General features: G+C 53.2%; 1 protein-coding gene across 4 annotated transcripts in view; it reads right to left on the minus strand.

Annotated features, from left to right (window-relative positions):
- UNC5B (unc-5 netrin receptor B) overlaps positions 1–16,477 on the minus strand; it is a 108,991-nt gene that overhangs the window by 14,035 nt on the left and 78,479 nt on the right. Inside the window, exons 2-8 of one of the 4 annotated variants that reach the window (XM_029060578.1) lie at positions 10,765–10,986; positions 8,082–8,225; positions 7,553–7,656; positions 3,386–3,566; positions 2,485–2,652; positions 1,697–1,858; positions 1,234–1,266 (exon numbers count right to left, since the gene is read on the minus strand). In XM_029060578.1, the coding sequence (XP_028916411.1) occupies positions 1,234–1,266; positions 1,697–1,858; positions 2,485–2,652; positions 3,386–3,566; positions 7,553–7,656; positions 8,082–8,225; positions 10,765–10,986 (1,014 nt within the window). Of the gene's footprint in view, positions 1–1,233; positions 1,267–1,696; positions 1,862–2,484; positions 2,653–3,385; positions 3,567–7,552; positions 7,657–8,081; positions 8,226–10,764; positions 10,987–16,477 lie in introns of all 4 variants that reach the window. The other 3 variants (XM_029060579.1, XM_029060576.1, XM_029060580.1) reach the window with 3 other exon arrangements.

Below are 16,477 nucleotides of genomic sequence, written 5' to 3' on the forward strand. Positions count from 1 at the left end.
CTGGCCGGCCCCCTCTCCTGGGCAGAGGTCTGATGGATGGGTGGGTCAGGGGACCCGGGACTGGGGTCCTATTCTCTTTCACCCTGTCCCTCTGTCTCTCTCCTTGGGCCTGGGCCCTGACAGTAGGTTCTCCTAAATCTTGAGGTGCAGGGATCTATAAACACAAGAGACTAGAAAGTGGACTCTTGTGGGAAGGGAATTTGACTACCAACACTATTAGACTGTACTCTCCCAAGTGCTTAGTACAGTTTGGCTCTGTGGAAAGAGCACGGGCTTTGGAGTCAGAGGTCATGGGTTTGAATCCCCACTCGGCCACTTGTCAGCTGTGTGACTCTGGGCAAGTCACTTCACTTCTCGGTGCCTCAGTTACCTCATCTGTAAAATGGGGATTAAGACTGTGAGCTCCACGTGGGACAACCTGATGACCCTGTGTCTACCCCAGCGCTTGGAACAGTGCTTGGCACATAGTAAGCGCTTAACAAATACCAACATTATTATTATTATTACAGTGCTCAGCACAGAGTAAGTGCTCAATAAATTCGAGCGATTGATTGTACTGAAGTTCACTGTCCACGAGGATGTCTCTCCAGACAGTGTGACCCCCCCTGTTCATCAGTGGGCACTAACCCTCTCGGCCACCCAGGGAAGAGCAGGAAGAAAGAGGCCCGGCAGTCAGGATGAAGACCCGGTCATCGAGGGTAGGGCCAGCCCCTGTTGATGCTCTTTCCTCCTCCTTCTGGCCCCAAAAGAGGCCAACTTCATACCCTTCCAGGACTCCCTCTCTCTCCTTCCCTCCTTTTCACTGGGGGAAGGGGACTACATAGTAACTAAAGCCCCCCTCCCTCAAAGGAGGGGACAGGAGAGATAGACAGGAGAGAGGAGTCGTCAGGAGGAGGAGGAAGTAAAGCATCCCAGCCCAACCCTGAGTAAGACTGAAACTCTTACTTCCCCCAAACCACCCACTTTTCTCTCTTCTCCCAGAGCACTCTTGGCCCTCTCCCGACTGCTGGCCTGGTCTGTTTTTCCTGGACTCCAAAGACTGAGCACCTCAAGAAATAAAGAAAATCAAAACGGGGTGGAGGATCTGCACAGGAAGGTTCCTCCTCCCAGAAGCCTCTGAGACTTCCCTTTCTCCTTCCCTCACAACTGGATTCTCCCTTCCCGCACGGGGAAAATTCAAGGAATACTATTGCCAGCCCAAGGAAAGAGAATGGAAGTGAAATGGAAACTTACGGTCACCTTTGGGTTCGCTTAGAACTCTCTTATCTGTTAGGGAAAATAGAGTAAAACCAAAAAAATGATCAAGGTGCAAGTGATGGCGATGAGGATGGCAAAGTGGGGGTGAGATGTGTGAGCCCCTGCAGTGCCTCTTTTGCGGTGCCCAAGGTCTGGCACCACTGTAGCTGATTGGCTAAGAATTCCCCTCACCCCACTAGACTGTAAGCTCGTTGTGGGCAGGGAATGTATCTGTATATTGTGATGTTGTACTCTCCCAAGCACTCAGTAGAGTGCTCTGCACACAATAAGCGTTCAATAAATATGACTAACTCTCCTGTGGGGAGAGGAGCAGGCTGTGGGTCTGGGGAGAGGAACATGGTTTGGGGAGCCACGCTATAGGCCTAGGCTGTGCGTTGTTCCCTTCCTCCCTCACTCCTCCCCGGTGACTCTGACCCACGACCTCCCACTGTTGACTCACTCTGCATGCACAGGCCGTCGGTGCAGTTCTTGGAGTCGAGCAGCAGGCCACCGCAGTCTCGCCCCCCGTTCTGGGGAGCTGGGGCCGTGCACTCCCGGCTCCTCCAGTGCGTGCACTCTGTGCTACATGCTGACCACTTGCTCCACTCAGTCCAGGCTCCATCTACTGTGAAACACACACACACACAGCCAGACCCAACCATGCAAGAAGACCCAAAGATGAATCCCCACACACACACACACACACACACATACACAGGGACAAACCCCCATTGGTCAGACACAGAAGCACCAACGCACCCCAAATCAAACACAGATGACAGAGAGAAAACAATTCATTACAAGATTAGGGGAAGGATGGAGATTTGAGTCAGGGAGTGGGGGATGGGAAGCAGGGGCCTTTTTTTGGAGGAGTGGAGGGGCCCAGAGCTGTACTCTCCGAAGGAGATGGGGCCCCAGGGTGGGACCTGGACTCAGGATAGCTTCACTTGGTTCCTGAGCAGGACCAAGTGGGAGGGCATGTCATTGTGGGCCATCCAGTCCATGGCTTCAGTGGATCTGAGAGTGGGAACTTCATGGCCTCGGGCAGCCAATTCTCAGAGCCAACAATGGAGGCAGATTGGAGGGTGCCCTGCCCTGATGGGTTCAGGATCCGGGTCTTGGGTAGGGGCAAGAGGAGCTCCTGGGGTCAGGCCTGGGGGTCCCCCAGGGCAACAGGGGGAGAAGAAATGTTGGGAGGAAGGAGGACCCTGTTCCCCTAGATCCGGCGCACCAGAAGGCGATTCCTACCTGGACACATGGTGGTGCAGGCAACCTTCTGGAAAGATGGGCCCTCACAAAAGGTGCCACCGTTGAGCGGGGCCGGGTTGGTGCAGGTCCGGGTGCGCTTCTGCCAGCCGCGCCCACAGCGGTTGTTGCACGAGGACCACTCCGACCATGTGGACCAGCCTCCATTCACTGTGGATAGAGGGAAGGAGGGAGGGAGGCCGCTGAAGGCTTCCGGCCCCGCCAGGGTGGGCCACGAGAGGGCCTCTCCTGGGGGACGGGGGCAGAAGACCGTGTGAAATACCTCAGGCTGGTGCTCACACCCCCGGCGAGGGTAGGTTGGGACGTGCCCCTCCCCCACAAACCCCAGGGCTTCCTGCAAGTCCCCACTTCCAGCAGGGCGCTCCGGGGCCACAGGTGCCGGGTTCGCCCTCGCCCCCAGGGGCACCAAGCCACAGTGAGGGAGGGTGGGGGCGGGGTGGCCACCTCCGCTGAATTCCAGGGAAACATTCATCTCGCCAGCGGGATCCAGGCCCGGGTGGATCCGGGCAGACAGGAGCCGACAGAGTGTGGTTTGCAGAGCAGAGGGATCGGTGACTCAGCCCCACCTCCGGCTCTGCCTCCCATCTCCCTCCTCCACATCGACACCTCCTCCCAGCCTTCAGAGAGGTCAAGCCCACCTGGGGCCCAAGGGATGCTGGGAATGCTCTAGCTGATTTGGGTCTGCTCTAGGCAAAAGCTCTGGAGGGTGAGGGCAGGGTTTGCCTACTGCTGGGAGAATGAGGGTCTGGTAATCCGGTGAAGTCAGCCCCCTACCGCCTTTCTGCACATCTCAGCCTCCCCTCCAGGTGCCCCCAGAGCCCAGGTGGCCCAGGGCAACCCCTCCCCCACCTGGGCCTTGCAAGAGGAGGAAAGACAAAGGTACCATAGACCACGACGGTGGCCGTGGTGCTACGGCGCTTGGCCACGATGTTCTTGGCCACACAGGTGTAATTGGCGGTGTCCGCCAGCCGGGCCTGGCGGATGATGAGGTTGTGGTCGATGGTGAGCAGATAGTTGGTGTCCAGGGCTGGGTCGATGATGTCTTCGTTCCTTAGCCACTCCACCTGGAGGGGAGGTGGGTTGGGGTGACGAGACGGGGAGAGGGAGAGCAGGGAGGGTGAAGGGAGGAGACAGCAGAACAGCGGGGTGACGATCTGACTAGCTGGCAGGTGGGGGGACATGGAACACGCCTGTGATTGGGAAGCACACTGAGTAAAAGCCATGAGCTCACCCGGGACTCTGATCCCTAGACCACCTGGGGACGAGCTGGCTGATGTTCACCTCTAAAAACTCTACTGGAGATCAGGCCTTCTTAAGTATTCTGTAAATTTTGTTTTGCTTTTTAATCCTCCCAGAGATCTAAGGAGATCCCTCCCTGCTAAATTGCAAGCTCCTGGAGGGCTTCTCAATCTTCTGACAATTTTGTTCTTCTCAAGAACTGAGTATAGTGCTCAACAAAGAGAAAACCCTCAAATAAATACCTTTGGTTGACTGAATGATTAATTGATCTAGGGAAGTATTTTCCTGGGAGGGAGCAAATCCTAAAATGAATTTTTGTTAAGGACAGACACCAGACACAGGACATTAATTTCCAACTTGTCAGACCCCAGACCTCACTGCCTGTTTCACCACTCTGGTTTGGTCACAGGAAACTGAAACAGGCCCGGATTGGGAATAGGATCCAGATCAGAACTGGAGAAAGAAGTTGAATGGAAGGAAGGAAAGAAGGAAGGAAGAAAGGAAGGAAGACAGGAAGGAAGGAAGCTTTTATTCTGACTGGGATTTTGAAGGGGGCGGAGAACCCTAACAGTCCATAAAAGCCCTGGCTTCTGAGAAAAATGAATAAAGTCTAGAGAAGGGAATGACCATGTTTTTGTAATATTGAATCCTTTAAATGCCCTTCCCTCTCCATATCACCTACTAATTCCCCAATTTACTGTTAGTTCTTAGTGAAATAGGTTTAGACTTTTCCGAAAGAAAGTTACGCAGTGCCCACTCACACTGCTGAGAGAGGGGATTGAATGGGTCCTAAATTCAATAGCTAAGTTTCTCTTATAAGAGAAGCAGCATTCCCTAATGGATAGAGCATGGGCCTGAGAGACAGAAGACGTAGGTTCTAATCTTGGCTCCACCATTTGTCTGATGTGGGACTTTGGGCAAGTCACTTAACTTCTCTGGACCACAGTTTCCTCATTTATAAAATGGGGTTTAAGACTGTGAACCGCATGTGGGACAGGGACTGTGTCCAACCTTATTAGCTTACATCTACCCAAGAGCTTAGTACAGTGCCTAGCACATAGTAAGCAGTTAACAAATAGCATCAAAAAGGCTGAACTAGACAAACTGAATTCTGCTTGCTTCCGGGGCTGGGGTTGGGCTTTGGGTTGCTGGGAGGTGCCAGCAGTTTAGACTCCCAAGTCAGTCAGGCAGTCAGTCAATTGTATCCAGCTCTTGAGAAGCAGCGTGGCTCAGTGGAAAGAGAATGGGCTTTGGAGTCAGGGCTCATGAGTTTGAATCCCAGCTCTGCCACTTGTCGGCTGTGTGACTGTGGGCAAGTCACTTAACTTCTCTGTGCCTCAGTTCCCTCATCTGTAAAATGGGGATTAAGACTGTGAGCCCCAGGTGGGACCTGATTCCCCTATGTCTACCCCAGTGCTTAGAACAGTGCTCGGCACATAGTAAGCGCTTAACAAATACCATTATTATTATTATTACAGTGCCTGGCACATAATAAGCACTTAAGAAATAACCCCATTATTATTTATTGAGTACCTACTGTGTGCAGAGCACTGTACTGAGTGCTTGGGAGAGTACAATATAGCAATATAACAGACACAATCCCTGCCCACAGCAAGCTTACAGTCTAGAGAGGGACCATACAATCTGGAGTCTGTAACTCCATGGAATTGGGGAGTGCTCTGGAAGGCATACTGGAAGGCTGGGGTCGTTGAGTTAACAAACCTCTGCCTTGTTTGGTCAGAGGAAAGCTCCTGGGGGCCTCTGGGTAAAACAGGCCTGGCACAGACCCAGGTGAGCCTTAAAGGGGTGGGGGGAGGATATTACAATCACAGAAACCCTGGAGGGGCAGGTTTAGACCAGAAAAGTAGTGTGGTAAGCCCACAGTGCCTGATTGTAGGATTGTGCGCATATGTGTGCGTGTATCTGTGTGTGGTGTGTGCATGTGAGGGTGTATTATCTGTGTATGCACATGAGCTTCTGGCTACGGATATGTGCTTTAGAGAGGGGTTGCATATGAACTAGTATACGGGGAGGATTCTCTGAGCACATATCCTGGGGTGCACAGGGGAGGTGTGGGGGATAATCAGTGAGAGTGCAGGAGTGGCCAGAGTGGTTGTCTGCTTCCCATCAGGCCTCGGGGGTCCTCTGAAGTTAAGTCCAGTCCAGGATTCTTATGTCTGGAAGCCTTGTCTGGCAACCAGAAATTCAATTCCTTTCAATTTAATTCAATTATATTTATTGACCGCTAAGTGTGTGGAAAGAACCATACTTAACAATTGGGAGAGTACAATATAACAGTAAACAGACACATTCCCTGTCCACAATGAGCTTACAGTCCAGAGTAATGGGGGCCCACCAGCTAACTTCCCTTCTCCCCTCCTGGCCAGCCCTGGGCTTCTGTCACCCCCCAGGCGTGAGATGGAAAGAGCCATTGAAGGGGGTCGAGAAGACAGGCAAGAGAGCAGAGTCAGTTTTATTTATGCTTATTACTCCTGCATCTAATCTGCGTGCCAAAATCCACACAACGTATATAAACACATGTGTTTGTGCACAATGATGTGTGACCCCATCAGGGGTGTTTTACCTGCATATGAATGCATGACTTTAGGTGAGAGAGAGAGAGAGAGAGTGTGTGTGTGTGTGACTTTGTGTGTGTGTGTTTATGAGAGAGTCTGTGGAGCTTGTGGCCAAAACAGAAGCTGTTGCAGAGCCCAGGAAGACTGAACAGGTGTTGAGGTTAAATGTGCAATGAGATGTCAGAATAACAGATCCACTGTCCAAAATAAACATTCCTGCTGAGTAATGGGAGCCGACAGCCTCACTGTGGGCCCATCCATCATGACCACGCTCCGTCTGTGCAGACGGGGTTAATCTACCTCTCTATCTCCCTGGAGGTGTGTGCTCTTCACTCCAATTTACCAAGCACGTGGCTGGGGGGCTGGAGGCCCCCGAGAGCAGCCCTGCAGGGCGGGGAAGGGGTCTGCTGAGGAGAGATGAGGTGTGGCCCCTGGCCGCTTCCTCTAGATAGTCAATCGATCAGTTAATAATAATTACTGGGTGCAGCGCCCTGAACTAAGTACTTGGGAGAGCACAACAGAGTTAGTAGACATGATCCCCGCTCTCAAAGAGGAAGAAATGATGGGATTTGGTGATAGACTGAACATGGGGTTTGAAAGACAGAGAGGTGTCAGGCTTAAGGCTTGAGAGATGGAGAGGATGGTGGTGTTGTCTACTGTGATAGGAGAGATAGTGGGAGGAGAGAGTTTGGGAGGGAAGATGAGGACATATTAAGCTGTAAGTGTCAGCGGGATATCCACGTAGAGATGTCCTGGAGGCAGGAGGAGATTCGAGAATGCAGAGGACTAGTAGTGGTTGTTCAGGACTAGTGATGTAGATATGGGAGCCATCCCCTTCCGGGCAGATAGTGTCACTGTTCTGTTAAATCAAATAATCTTTCCCTTTGGACCCAGATCCTCTTAGTTAGAAGGGACTGGCTTCAGTGCTTTTCTGAGCAAGGGAGAAAATCAACCCTTAAGTCCAGACAAACGGAGTTTTGAGCTCTGACAATTTCCTAGCCCTACTCAGATGCCTACACGTGCACTCACCCTGCTTCCTCACCCCTTCCCTAAAGAGAAACTGAGGCCCAAAGAGGAAGCAATTTGCTCCTCTTTGATGCTGGCTTCAACTCGAAACTCCGGGGCCACCCTGGGAAGGGGCAGAGGTTTGGTGTCTGCTAGGCTCTGAAAGCAAAGACAGGGCTACTGTCAGTGTAAGCTCCACGCAGGGTGCCAGCCGAACGTGGGGACCTTACCTCAGCCGGGGGCACCCCTTCCGGAGGGCGGCACTGGAGCAGGACCTCGTGTTCCAGGGGCACCTCCTTCCCCAGGGGCTCCTGGTCGAAGTTCTTCCGCAGGTCTGGGGGATGGAGAAGCCCATGAGGCCACAGTGTGGGGGGTGGGGGGAGAGGAGAGTTGTGGGGAGGCAATGTCCGGGCACTAATTTTTTGCACCGAACTCCAGGCCCGGCAGAAAATTGGCCGGCTGGCTTCTTTGGAGAGCCAGGAACGGGAGATGAGCTCAGTCCTCTCCCACCACCAGGGGGCAGGATACTCCACGGGATGGACCCACGCCCCCGAGGGCAGATGGGGCAGAACCTGGGCTGGAAGGACCGGGGTCCAGAGAAGGTGGCTAGGACAGGGTCCTGGAGGGAAGAAGCTGGGCAAATGGGCCTCTGAAGAAATGGGTCTCTGGGTGCCCGGCTTGAGGAGGGGGATGGTGGGCCTGGAAGGGGGCCCGGAGGACCCGAGCCCCAAGGGCCCGGGGAGAACGAGAAGCACCCACAGGCGATGCGGACGTAGGCGCGACGGCTCTTGGTGGTTCCGGCAGAGCTCCAGGCCACACACTGACACCAGTAGTCCTCCAGCCCAAACAGCTCCTCCACCTGTTGGCGGGACACCTCGATCTGGACCTCACGCACCAGCAGACCTGGAGCCAAGAGACGGACGTCAGGCGCAACTCCGGCAGATATAATCGCATGTCAAGAGTGGGAAACAGAAGGGAGAGGGTTGGGGCTGAGGAGACCCTCTCCAGGGGCTAGCTATATTCAGAGAGAGAACTGGTGACGTCCCTTGAATGCAGGAGACCAAGAGAGGTCATCAGGGCCATTCCCCTCCCTCAACAACTTGGGAGTGGGGTCTGAAAGTTGCTTCTGTTCATGGTGTCGGGGTATCTGAGTGGGGGATAAAGACTCTAGGGGGGGCAGATGTGCCTCGTGGGAAATCTGTTTCTAATCCCAACTCTTCCACTTATTTGCCTGCTGTGTGGCCTTGGCCATTCACTTGAGTTTTCTGTGCCTCAGTTTTCTCAACTGTAAAATGGAGATTAAATATTTGTTCTCCCTCCCTCTTAGACTGTGAAGGGTACATGGGACAGGGATCGATCTGGTTATCTTGTATCTATCCCAGAATTTAGCTCCATGCATACAGTAAGTGCTTAACAAATACCAATATTGTTATTTATCATCATCAGTATGACCCATAAACCTTCAAAATTCCCAGTCCCTTCTCTCAGAGCTAGGGAGAAACTGAGGTGGAGAGGTGGTAAAGAAGCCATAGCAGTGCCCTAACCTGGGTCTCCAGTACAGGGCTCAACTCTGACCAAAAGCCAGTGCCCTCCCACCCTCCGATTCTGCTCACATCGTGGATTGCCTGTCACACTTTTGCCTCTTCTAACTGGTGCCGCTCATTCCTTCTAGACTCAGGCCAGGGGGGACCACTGGAGCACTGCCTTGTGAATGGCTGGGGGGTGGTCTGGGCCTGCCCCATCCAGCAGTCCTGCCCCTGTCCCTTGTACAGTGCTTTGCATCCGGCACTGGACACCAGATGGTGAACCCACAGGGGAAGGAAAACGCAGGCATCAATTGTGAAGAAATCAATCCCTGAGTGGACATCAGAAGTCTAATGGAAACTTCTGGGAGTCCAGCCGTGAGAACCACTGGGACAGGAGCTGGTCTGCTGCCATTGCTTTCTGACCCCCATGAGAGTCTGTCCAAAGCCCCCCACCAGCAACAGACACACAGCAACAGAAAATCAGCAACAGAGACCTGGCCAAGACTGCTCCTGGCCCCAGAGCCATGAATTAGGCCAGTCTTTGGGGTCCCTGACGCCCTCCCCTAGGCCAACAAGTTGCAGAGGGCAGGGCCGGCAGTGTTCCTGTCCCGGCCCAGGCCATGTAATAATAATAATAATAATGTTGGTATTTGTTAAGCACTTACTATGTGCCGAGCACTGTTCTAAGCGCTGGGGTAGACATAGGGGAATCAGGTTGTCCCACGTGGGGCTCACAGTCTTAATCCCCATTTTACAGATGAGGGAACTGAGGCACGGAGAAGTTAAGTGACTTGCCCACAGTCACACAGCCGACAAGTGGCAGAGCTGGGATTCGAACTCATGAGCCCTGACTCCAAAGCCCGTGCTCTTTCCACTGAGCCACGCTGCTTCTCCTACATGGCCGTGCCCCAGTTTCTCAAAAGTCATGGGGCCCGGTGGGTACCTTGGTCATTTCCAGGTAGAACATCTGCACCAGTGGGCAGACCTGGGTATAGGACCGTTTAGGGAACCAGACAAAGAGTCTGAGAGAGATGGACAGGCAGAAATGACACAAGAATGGGAGACTCAAAAGAAAATGAGGGAGAGAGAAGAGTTCAGGAGAAAGAGAGGAAAGGAAAGAAAAGAAGAAATGAGGAAGTGTGAGAGGAAGAAAGCGAAGGAGAGGGAAAAATGGTGAGGGAGCGAGCGAGAGAGAGAGAAAATGATCCCATCAGTCAGTGACTGTGTATGTGTGTGTGAGAGAGAGAGACAAGTAGATATGTGTGTGAGAATAGACATATGTTACAATAATAATAATTGTGGTATTTCATTCAATAGTATTTATTGAGCGCTTACTATGTACAGAGCACTGTACTAAGCGCTTGGAATGTATAATTTGGCAACAATAGAGACAATCCCTGCCTAACGACGGGCTCACATTTGTTAAGCATTTGTGTGTCAGATACTGTACTAAACGCTGGAGTGGATACAAGCAAATCGGGTTGGACACTGTCCCTGTCCCACTCGGGGTTCAAAATCTCAATCCCCATTTTACAGATGAGGTCAGTGAGGCACAGACAGGTGAAGTGACTTGCCTAAGGTAACAGCAGACAAGTGGCAGAGTTGAAATTAGAACCAATGACCTTCTGACTCGCAGGTCTATGCTCTATCCGCTGCATCATGCTGCATGTGTGAAACAGTAGGTGTGTGCATATGTGTGTGTAACTGAGTACATCTGAATAGGCATATGTGATTGCGTGTTTGAGAGGGTTCGTGTGAGTGTGTGATTGGGTGTAGTTGTATAACTCTGTGAGTGCATGAGGGAGAGTAAGTGTTTGGGTGTGAGGCTGTGAAGTGGGAGAAAAGGAGGAAAGCGGATGGAGGGCGGTGGGTGTGGCCAGAGAGGCGGGAGCTGGCCGGTCGGTGGGCACATTTACCAGTGCCCTGGTCCAGGCTCTTCTTGGTGAGGTGGCCATTCTGGTTCACCCACTCGCCATTACACTTGAAGTAGATCTGGGTGGCTGGACTGGCGCGGCACAGCAGCTCCACGGGCTTGTTCTTGACGATGTAGGCATCCCCCGGCTCCTGCAGAAAGTAGGGGAGGGGCTCGGCTGGGGCCGACGGGAAGGAGTCCGGCAGGGTGTCACCAAACTCGAGCCCTGTGGAGAGACAAGAAAGCATGTGGGTACAGCTGGCAAGGAGGGACCCTCTGGAGCTGACCAGACCAGCCCTCTGGGTGGTCAATACCTGACATCCCAATCAGCTATTGACATCCCAATCGGCCACCCTCGGGGATGTCTCTTGCCTGGGGTTGCCATGATGTTGCCGCTACTGATGATGATGGTATTTGTTTAGCACTTACTATGTGCCGGGCACCGTACTAAGCACTGGGGAGGATTCAAGCAAATTGAGTGGACACAGTCCCTGTCCCATGTGGGGCTCACAGTCTCATTTACAGATGAGGTAACTGAGGTACAGAGAAGTGAAATGACTTCCCCCCAGTTCACCCAGCAGACAAGTGGTTGAGCCGGGATTAGAACCCACCACCTTCTGACTCCCATGCCCTACCCAATACGCCATGCTGCTTCTCGCTCTGCCATTCCCTCAATCTGATAACTGCATGTATCAAGCCCCTGCCCCCACCTTGGCCCCCCCACCCCAGCCCTAGTTCCTCTCATGGCCCCACCCACGTCCCAGAAGGCATCGTGACCACTGAGGAGGCCAACCAGTTTCGGGGTTGGGGAGGCAACAGGAGAATGCGCAGCAGAGAAGGGAAAACAGAGGAGGAGGGGATCTTCCAGCTCCCGAGACAGGTTGGGGGCTCACACTGACCTCGCCACTCTCGTCAGAAGCTCAGGGAGCGGCCCCTTCGTGGGCTGACCTGCTCTCACACCATCCTGAGAGGTGGGGAGAGCAGGTATTACCAGTAACACTTTACAGCCCAGAGAGATGAGACAACTGGCTCCTAGTCACTCGGCAAATCCAGGACTGGAATCCAGGCCTCGACATCCAGTGGCCCTGGTGTTTTCTAAGTGATGACCTCCTCACTGCCCCTCTATGCTCTCAGGCCTGTGCTTCAGGAGGCAGACGCGTTAGATGGCTTATACTTGTTGGGCAGTGCCCCACGTAGGGCACAGGGCATTCCTCCCACTGAATGTCCTTCTGGGCAGAGCCGGGCAATCCTCTCGGGGCCGGGCACTGGTCAGAAAGCCCCAGATGAGGGCTTAAACTAAGGCAGGTGGAACTGTGGAGAAGAGCTGCTCTTTCCTACTCGCGCTTAGTAGAGTGCTCTGCACACAGTAAGTGCTCAATAAATATGATCGATTGAATGATTGATTGTCATTTTCATCTTAGAGGCTGCACAAATCACCAGGCAGCCAGGCAGAAGGAAGCCGGGCAGGGGGAGCTCTGAGAGGACGGAGGCTGGGCGGGAGACTCAGGCTCAGGCGGGTGGGAGGGAGGACGGGGTGAAAGGTGGTATCCGGACTCTCATCCTCGGTCACCTGCCCTGCTCACAGGAGCCCAGGCACTCTATCGTGCCCACAGGCCTGCCCAGAGCACAGGAGAAAGGAATGCCCAGGGCTGCTCCACTCTCCACGAGGCGGAGGGAGCCACGTCAAGCCTCAGCCACCTCACCATAGCTCTGCCTCTGGCTCAGCTCCTCTCACTCCAAGGGGCCCATGCCCGCTTCCAGGACAGCCTCCTGCCCAGGCTGGACCCCCAGGAATGGGGCTGGAAGAAGAGATGACTCAGGGGCAGCCTCTCTGTCTCTGATTCTTCATCTCTCTCGCCAAGGGGACCGGGAGTTAAGAGCTGATGATCCTAGCCGGTCCCTCTGGAAAGCCAGGCTGGCTTGAAGCCTGGCTTGGCTCCTGTTCTCTCCGGTCTCTCAATTTCCTTCCTGGGTGAGGTGGGCTGCTGGACATGGTCTGGGGCCCAGGCTGGGACAGCTGGCCTGGTGGACGGAGGGGAAGGGACCTGATGACCTCCTGGGGTCCCTTCAGCCTCAGGAACCCAGTTGGCCTAAAGTTTTCCCTTCCCAGCCCCCAAAGCCCGGTCTCAGTGAAACCCAGAGCCACCAGGAACAGGGTGGTGAGCCGGAGTCCAGGGGCCAGACACCCAGCCAGGAGGGCCACAGAACGTCTGCCTGCCGGCCGCCGGAAACCGAAAAGGGAAAGAAAAATCAAAGGAAGAAATACAAGCCGGAGAGGTCAGTGGCTTAAAATCCATTTAGGAAAATTGACTTTCCATTTCCATTTTATCTCAGCCCAGAGAGAAGGCGGGGACAGGCTTGTCCTAATCCATTAACAGCTCCTTCGGAAACACCGAATTAAACTCCAGGATAATTCTCCTCTCTCTTGATTCATCCGGGCTGCTCCCACCAAGACTCCTGAAGGCCCCAAGTGTTCTTGGCACCTTCCAATGGAGACGGCAAGCACAGAGCCAGCAGGACCCTCCACAGGTCCCTTGGGAGCAGGCAAGGGGGTGTTGCTGATGTGGGCATGGAGGGTTGACTCCTGGAACCCCTTCCCAGAGAATGGGAAGAGGCTGGATTTTCTGTTTTGAAGAGGATCAGTGCTTGTGTTTACTCTTCTATAAAACAGAAGCAGTGTGGCTCAGTGGAAAGAGCCTGGGCTTGGGAGTCAGAGATCATGAGTTCATAACCTGGGTCTGCCACTTGTCAGCTGTGTGACTGTGGGCAAGTCACTTGACTTCTCTGTGCCTCAGTTACCTCATCTATAAAATGGGGATTAAGTGTGAGCCTCACGTGGAACAACCTGATTACCCTGTATCTACCCCAGTGCTTAGAACAGTGCTCTGCACATAGTAAGCGTTTAACAAATACCAACGTTGTTATTATTATTAAAACGGGCAGGATGATCCTTGCCTCTGCATCATGTGCAAGAAGATGCTGCGGTATCACTATAAATAGTATGGACAGAGTGAGAAGGGCAATCGTGGGGTGGGGTACTTTATTGAGTACCTACGGTGGGGAGGGCACTATACTGAGTGCGTCAGTCTGGAGGGTTTTTGTTTGATTGCTCTTTACGGTATTTAGTAATAATAATAATGTTGGTATTTGTTAAGTGCTTATTATGTGCAGAGCACTGTTCTAAATGCTAGGATAGATACAGGGTAATCAGGTTGTCCCACATGAGGCTCACAGTCTTAATCCCCATTTCACAGATGAGGTAACTGAGGCAGAGAGAAGTTGTGACTTGACCCAGTCACACAGCTGAAGAGCGGCGGAGCCAGGATTTGAACCCATGACCTCTGACTCACAAGCCTGGGCTCTATCCACTGAGCCACGCTGCTTCTCCAGTAAGTGCTTACTATATGCCAGGCACTGAACTAAGCACTGTGGTAGATACAAGATAATCAGGTCGGACACAGTCAATGTTCTACATGGGGCTCACAGTATTAATCCCCATTTTTACAGGTGAGGCAAACTGAGGTATGAAGAAGTGAAGTGACTTGCCCAGGGTTACAGAGTAGACAAGCGGAGGAGCCGGGAACAGAACCCAGGTCCTTCTGACTCCCAGGTCCGTGTTCTATCCACTAGGCCATGCTGCTTCTTACCTATACTTCTGTGTTAGGGCACTGTACTGAGTACCTAGTGTGCACAGGGCACTTTATTAATAATAATGTTGGTATTTGTTAAGCGCTTACTATGTGCAGAGCACTGTTCTAAGTGCTGGGGTAAGTGCCTCTCTCAGCAGGAAGGTCTTATTTACTACTGTAAACGGGTCAGTGGATAGAGTACCCTCATTGCAATGGCTACAGTACTGAGTGGCTTCTCTGTACATGGCACTGTACTGAGTACCTACTGCAGACGGAGCACCGTACTAAAGGTCTATAGCAGCTGGGTCATTTCTGTCACTGTGTTGAGGGCCCTGCATTAAAATCTACTGAGAGCAGAGCACTGATATGAGAACTTACTGGGTGAGCCAAGCACTGAACCAGATACTTGGAGACAAGCAAAGGAAGACATAAACCTTTCCCTGATGGCCTTGGCTTTGAGCCTACGGAATGGCTCCTCGCTCGACCCATGGCTCACCCCAAACCTCACACTCAAGGCAGGCAGGGGACGGACAGGTGTCTTTAGAGTCCTCTGCACTGTCGGCCAGTCTATTTGCAGGCTGCACCTAATAATGCGCCAATCACTAGACTGGCAGCTCTTTGAGGACAGCGGGAACCACTCTAACCATTTGCTCACCTGGTAATGAATTAAAGATGAGAGCTGAGGAACCCAAGCCCCAAGAAGCAGAAATGACAAATGCAAGAAAAAGAAGACCCAGCTGTCCCAGAGAGCACAGATGAGGCAACAGGGATTGCTGGCCACCCTGAAAAGGCACCTGGATACAGAGAGGAGGGAAATGCCTGGGGCCCTTCCTAGAGGCCAGGTCCCTCTGGCCACAGTGTCTCTCTGTTCTGTCGTCGGTCTCTGACCCCTGGACTCTGGGTCAGGGCTTAGGCGCCACCAGGTTAAACTGCAGTTTAGGAGATGGTCGGCACCGTTCTGACCAAGCCGGTGTCGGGCGGATGGGATCCCCTCCATGCCCCCAACCCTGGTCTTTCATGGGCCACGGGAAAAACTTCACAAGTCTTCCCCTTGGGAAGTGATAGCTGTAGGAGATTCTGGCCTGAAGCAACCAGGCAGGCTGAGAGACGAACCCCACCTGCCCCCCACCCTGTTGATTCCACCACCAAGGCAATCCAATTCCTTCCATTGCTGGGGCACTCCTCCCACCTTCACCCCATAGCCAAATCTTTCTGTCCACCCCCACCCACCCATGGCCTGGTCAACTCTGCCTGCTCCCAAACCCATCATCGGGGCCACGGCCGGGTGTCCTCCTCCCTGGCTACTAGAAGTAATAGCCTTCCATACTCCTCGCTGAGCACCCACTGATTTCCTGACTTTGTTTTACAACTCTAATGCAGCAGCAGGTTGGAGGAGCGTAAACATTAGAGATCCATTAGTCAGTGCAAGTGAATGCCTCCATGCTATTCCCTCCTTCTCCTCCTCCTCACCACTGCCCTCTCCCCCAATCCCAGCGCTCTCGGGTGCAGCAGAGGGGAATTTACTCAAGATTACAAGTACTTCAAGACATATCACCCTGGCCTTGGCCACAATGTCCACCCGGAACTAACGGGCCTGCTCGCTTGGCTTCTTATTTAGTTCTTTTCCCTGCCACTGCTAACCTCTCTCCCACTCCGACTCAGACTGGGACGGGATTTAAAAGCCTGGGATGAGGGAAGACTGGACCCCTGTAGCCATTAGTGGGTGGTGGGAGAAAAGGGGGGTCGGGTCGGGTTGCCTCCATACTCACCCTCGATGACTAATGACCCCGGCATCCTGACCATTCCAGATCCAGGGCTCTTGTGGGGGAGGTTCCTGGACCAAAGGCCCCTGCCCTGGGTGGGGAAGGTAACCAGGCTCATACTCTGTCTGCCTTCTGCTATGTTTCTGACTGCCTGTTGACTGCTGGTTTATTCTCTTGGGATGGATCAGGTGCCAGCGGGCAGGGTGGTTTGCCCTGGTGTTAGTGGCCGAGGGCTTCCCAGGGGCTCTCCTGCTGCCTGGCCTGGCAGTCTGACTGCTGATCCCAGCCCGGGCCTTGAGAATCCCCCAGAGGTCCAAGGCCAGAC

This window comes from Ornithorhynchus anatinus, chromosome 3, assembly GCF_004115215.2.
Source record: "Ornithorhynchus anatinus isolate Pmale09 chromosome 3, mOrnAna1.pri.v4, whole genome shotgun sequence".
In the NCBI taxonomy this organism is placed as follows: domain Eukaryota; kingdom Metazoa; phylum Chordata; class Mammalia; order Monotremata; family Ornithorhynchidae; genus Ornithorhynchus; species Ornithorhynchus anatinus.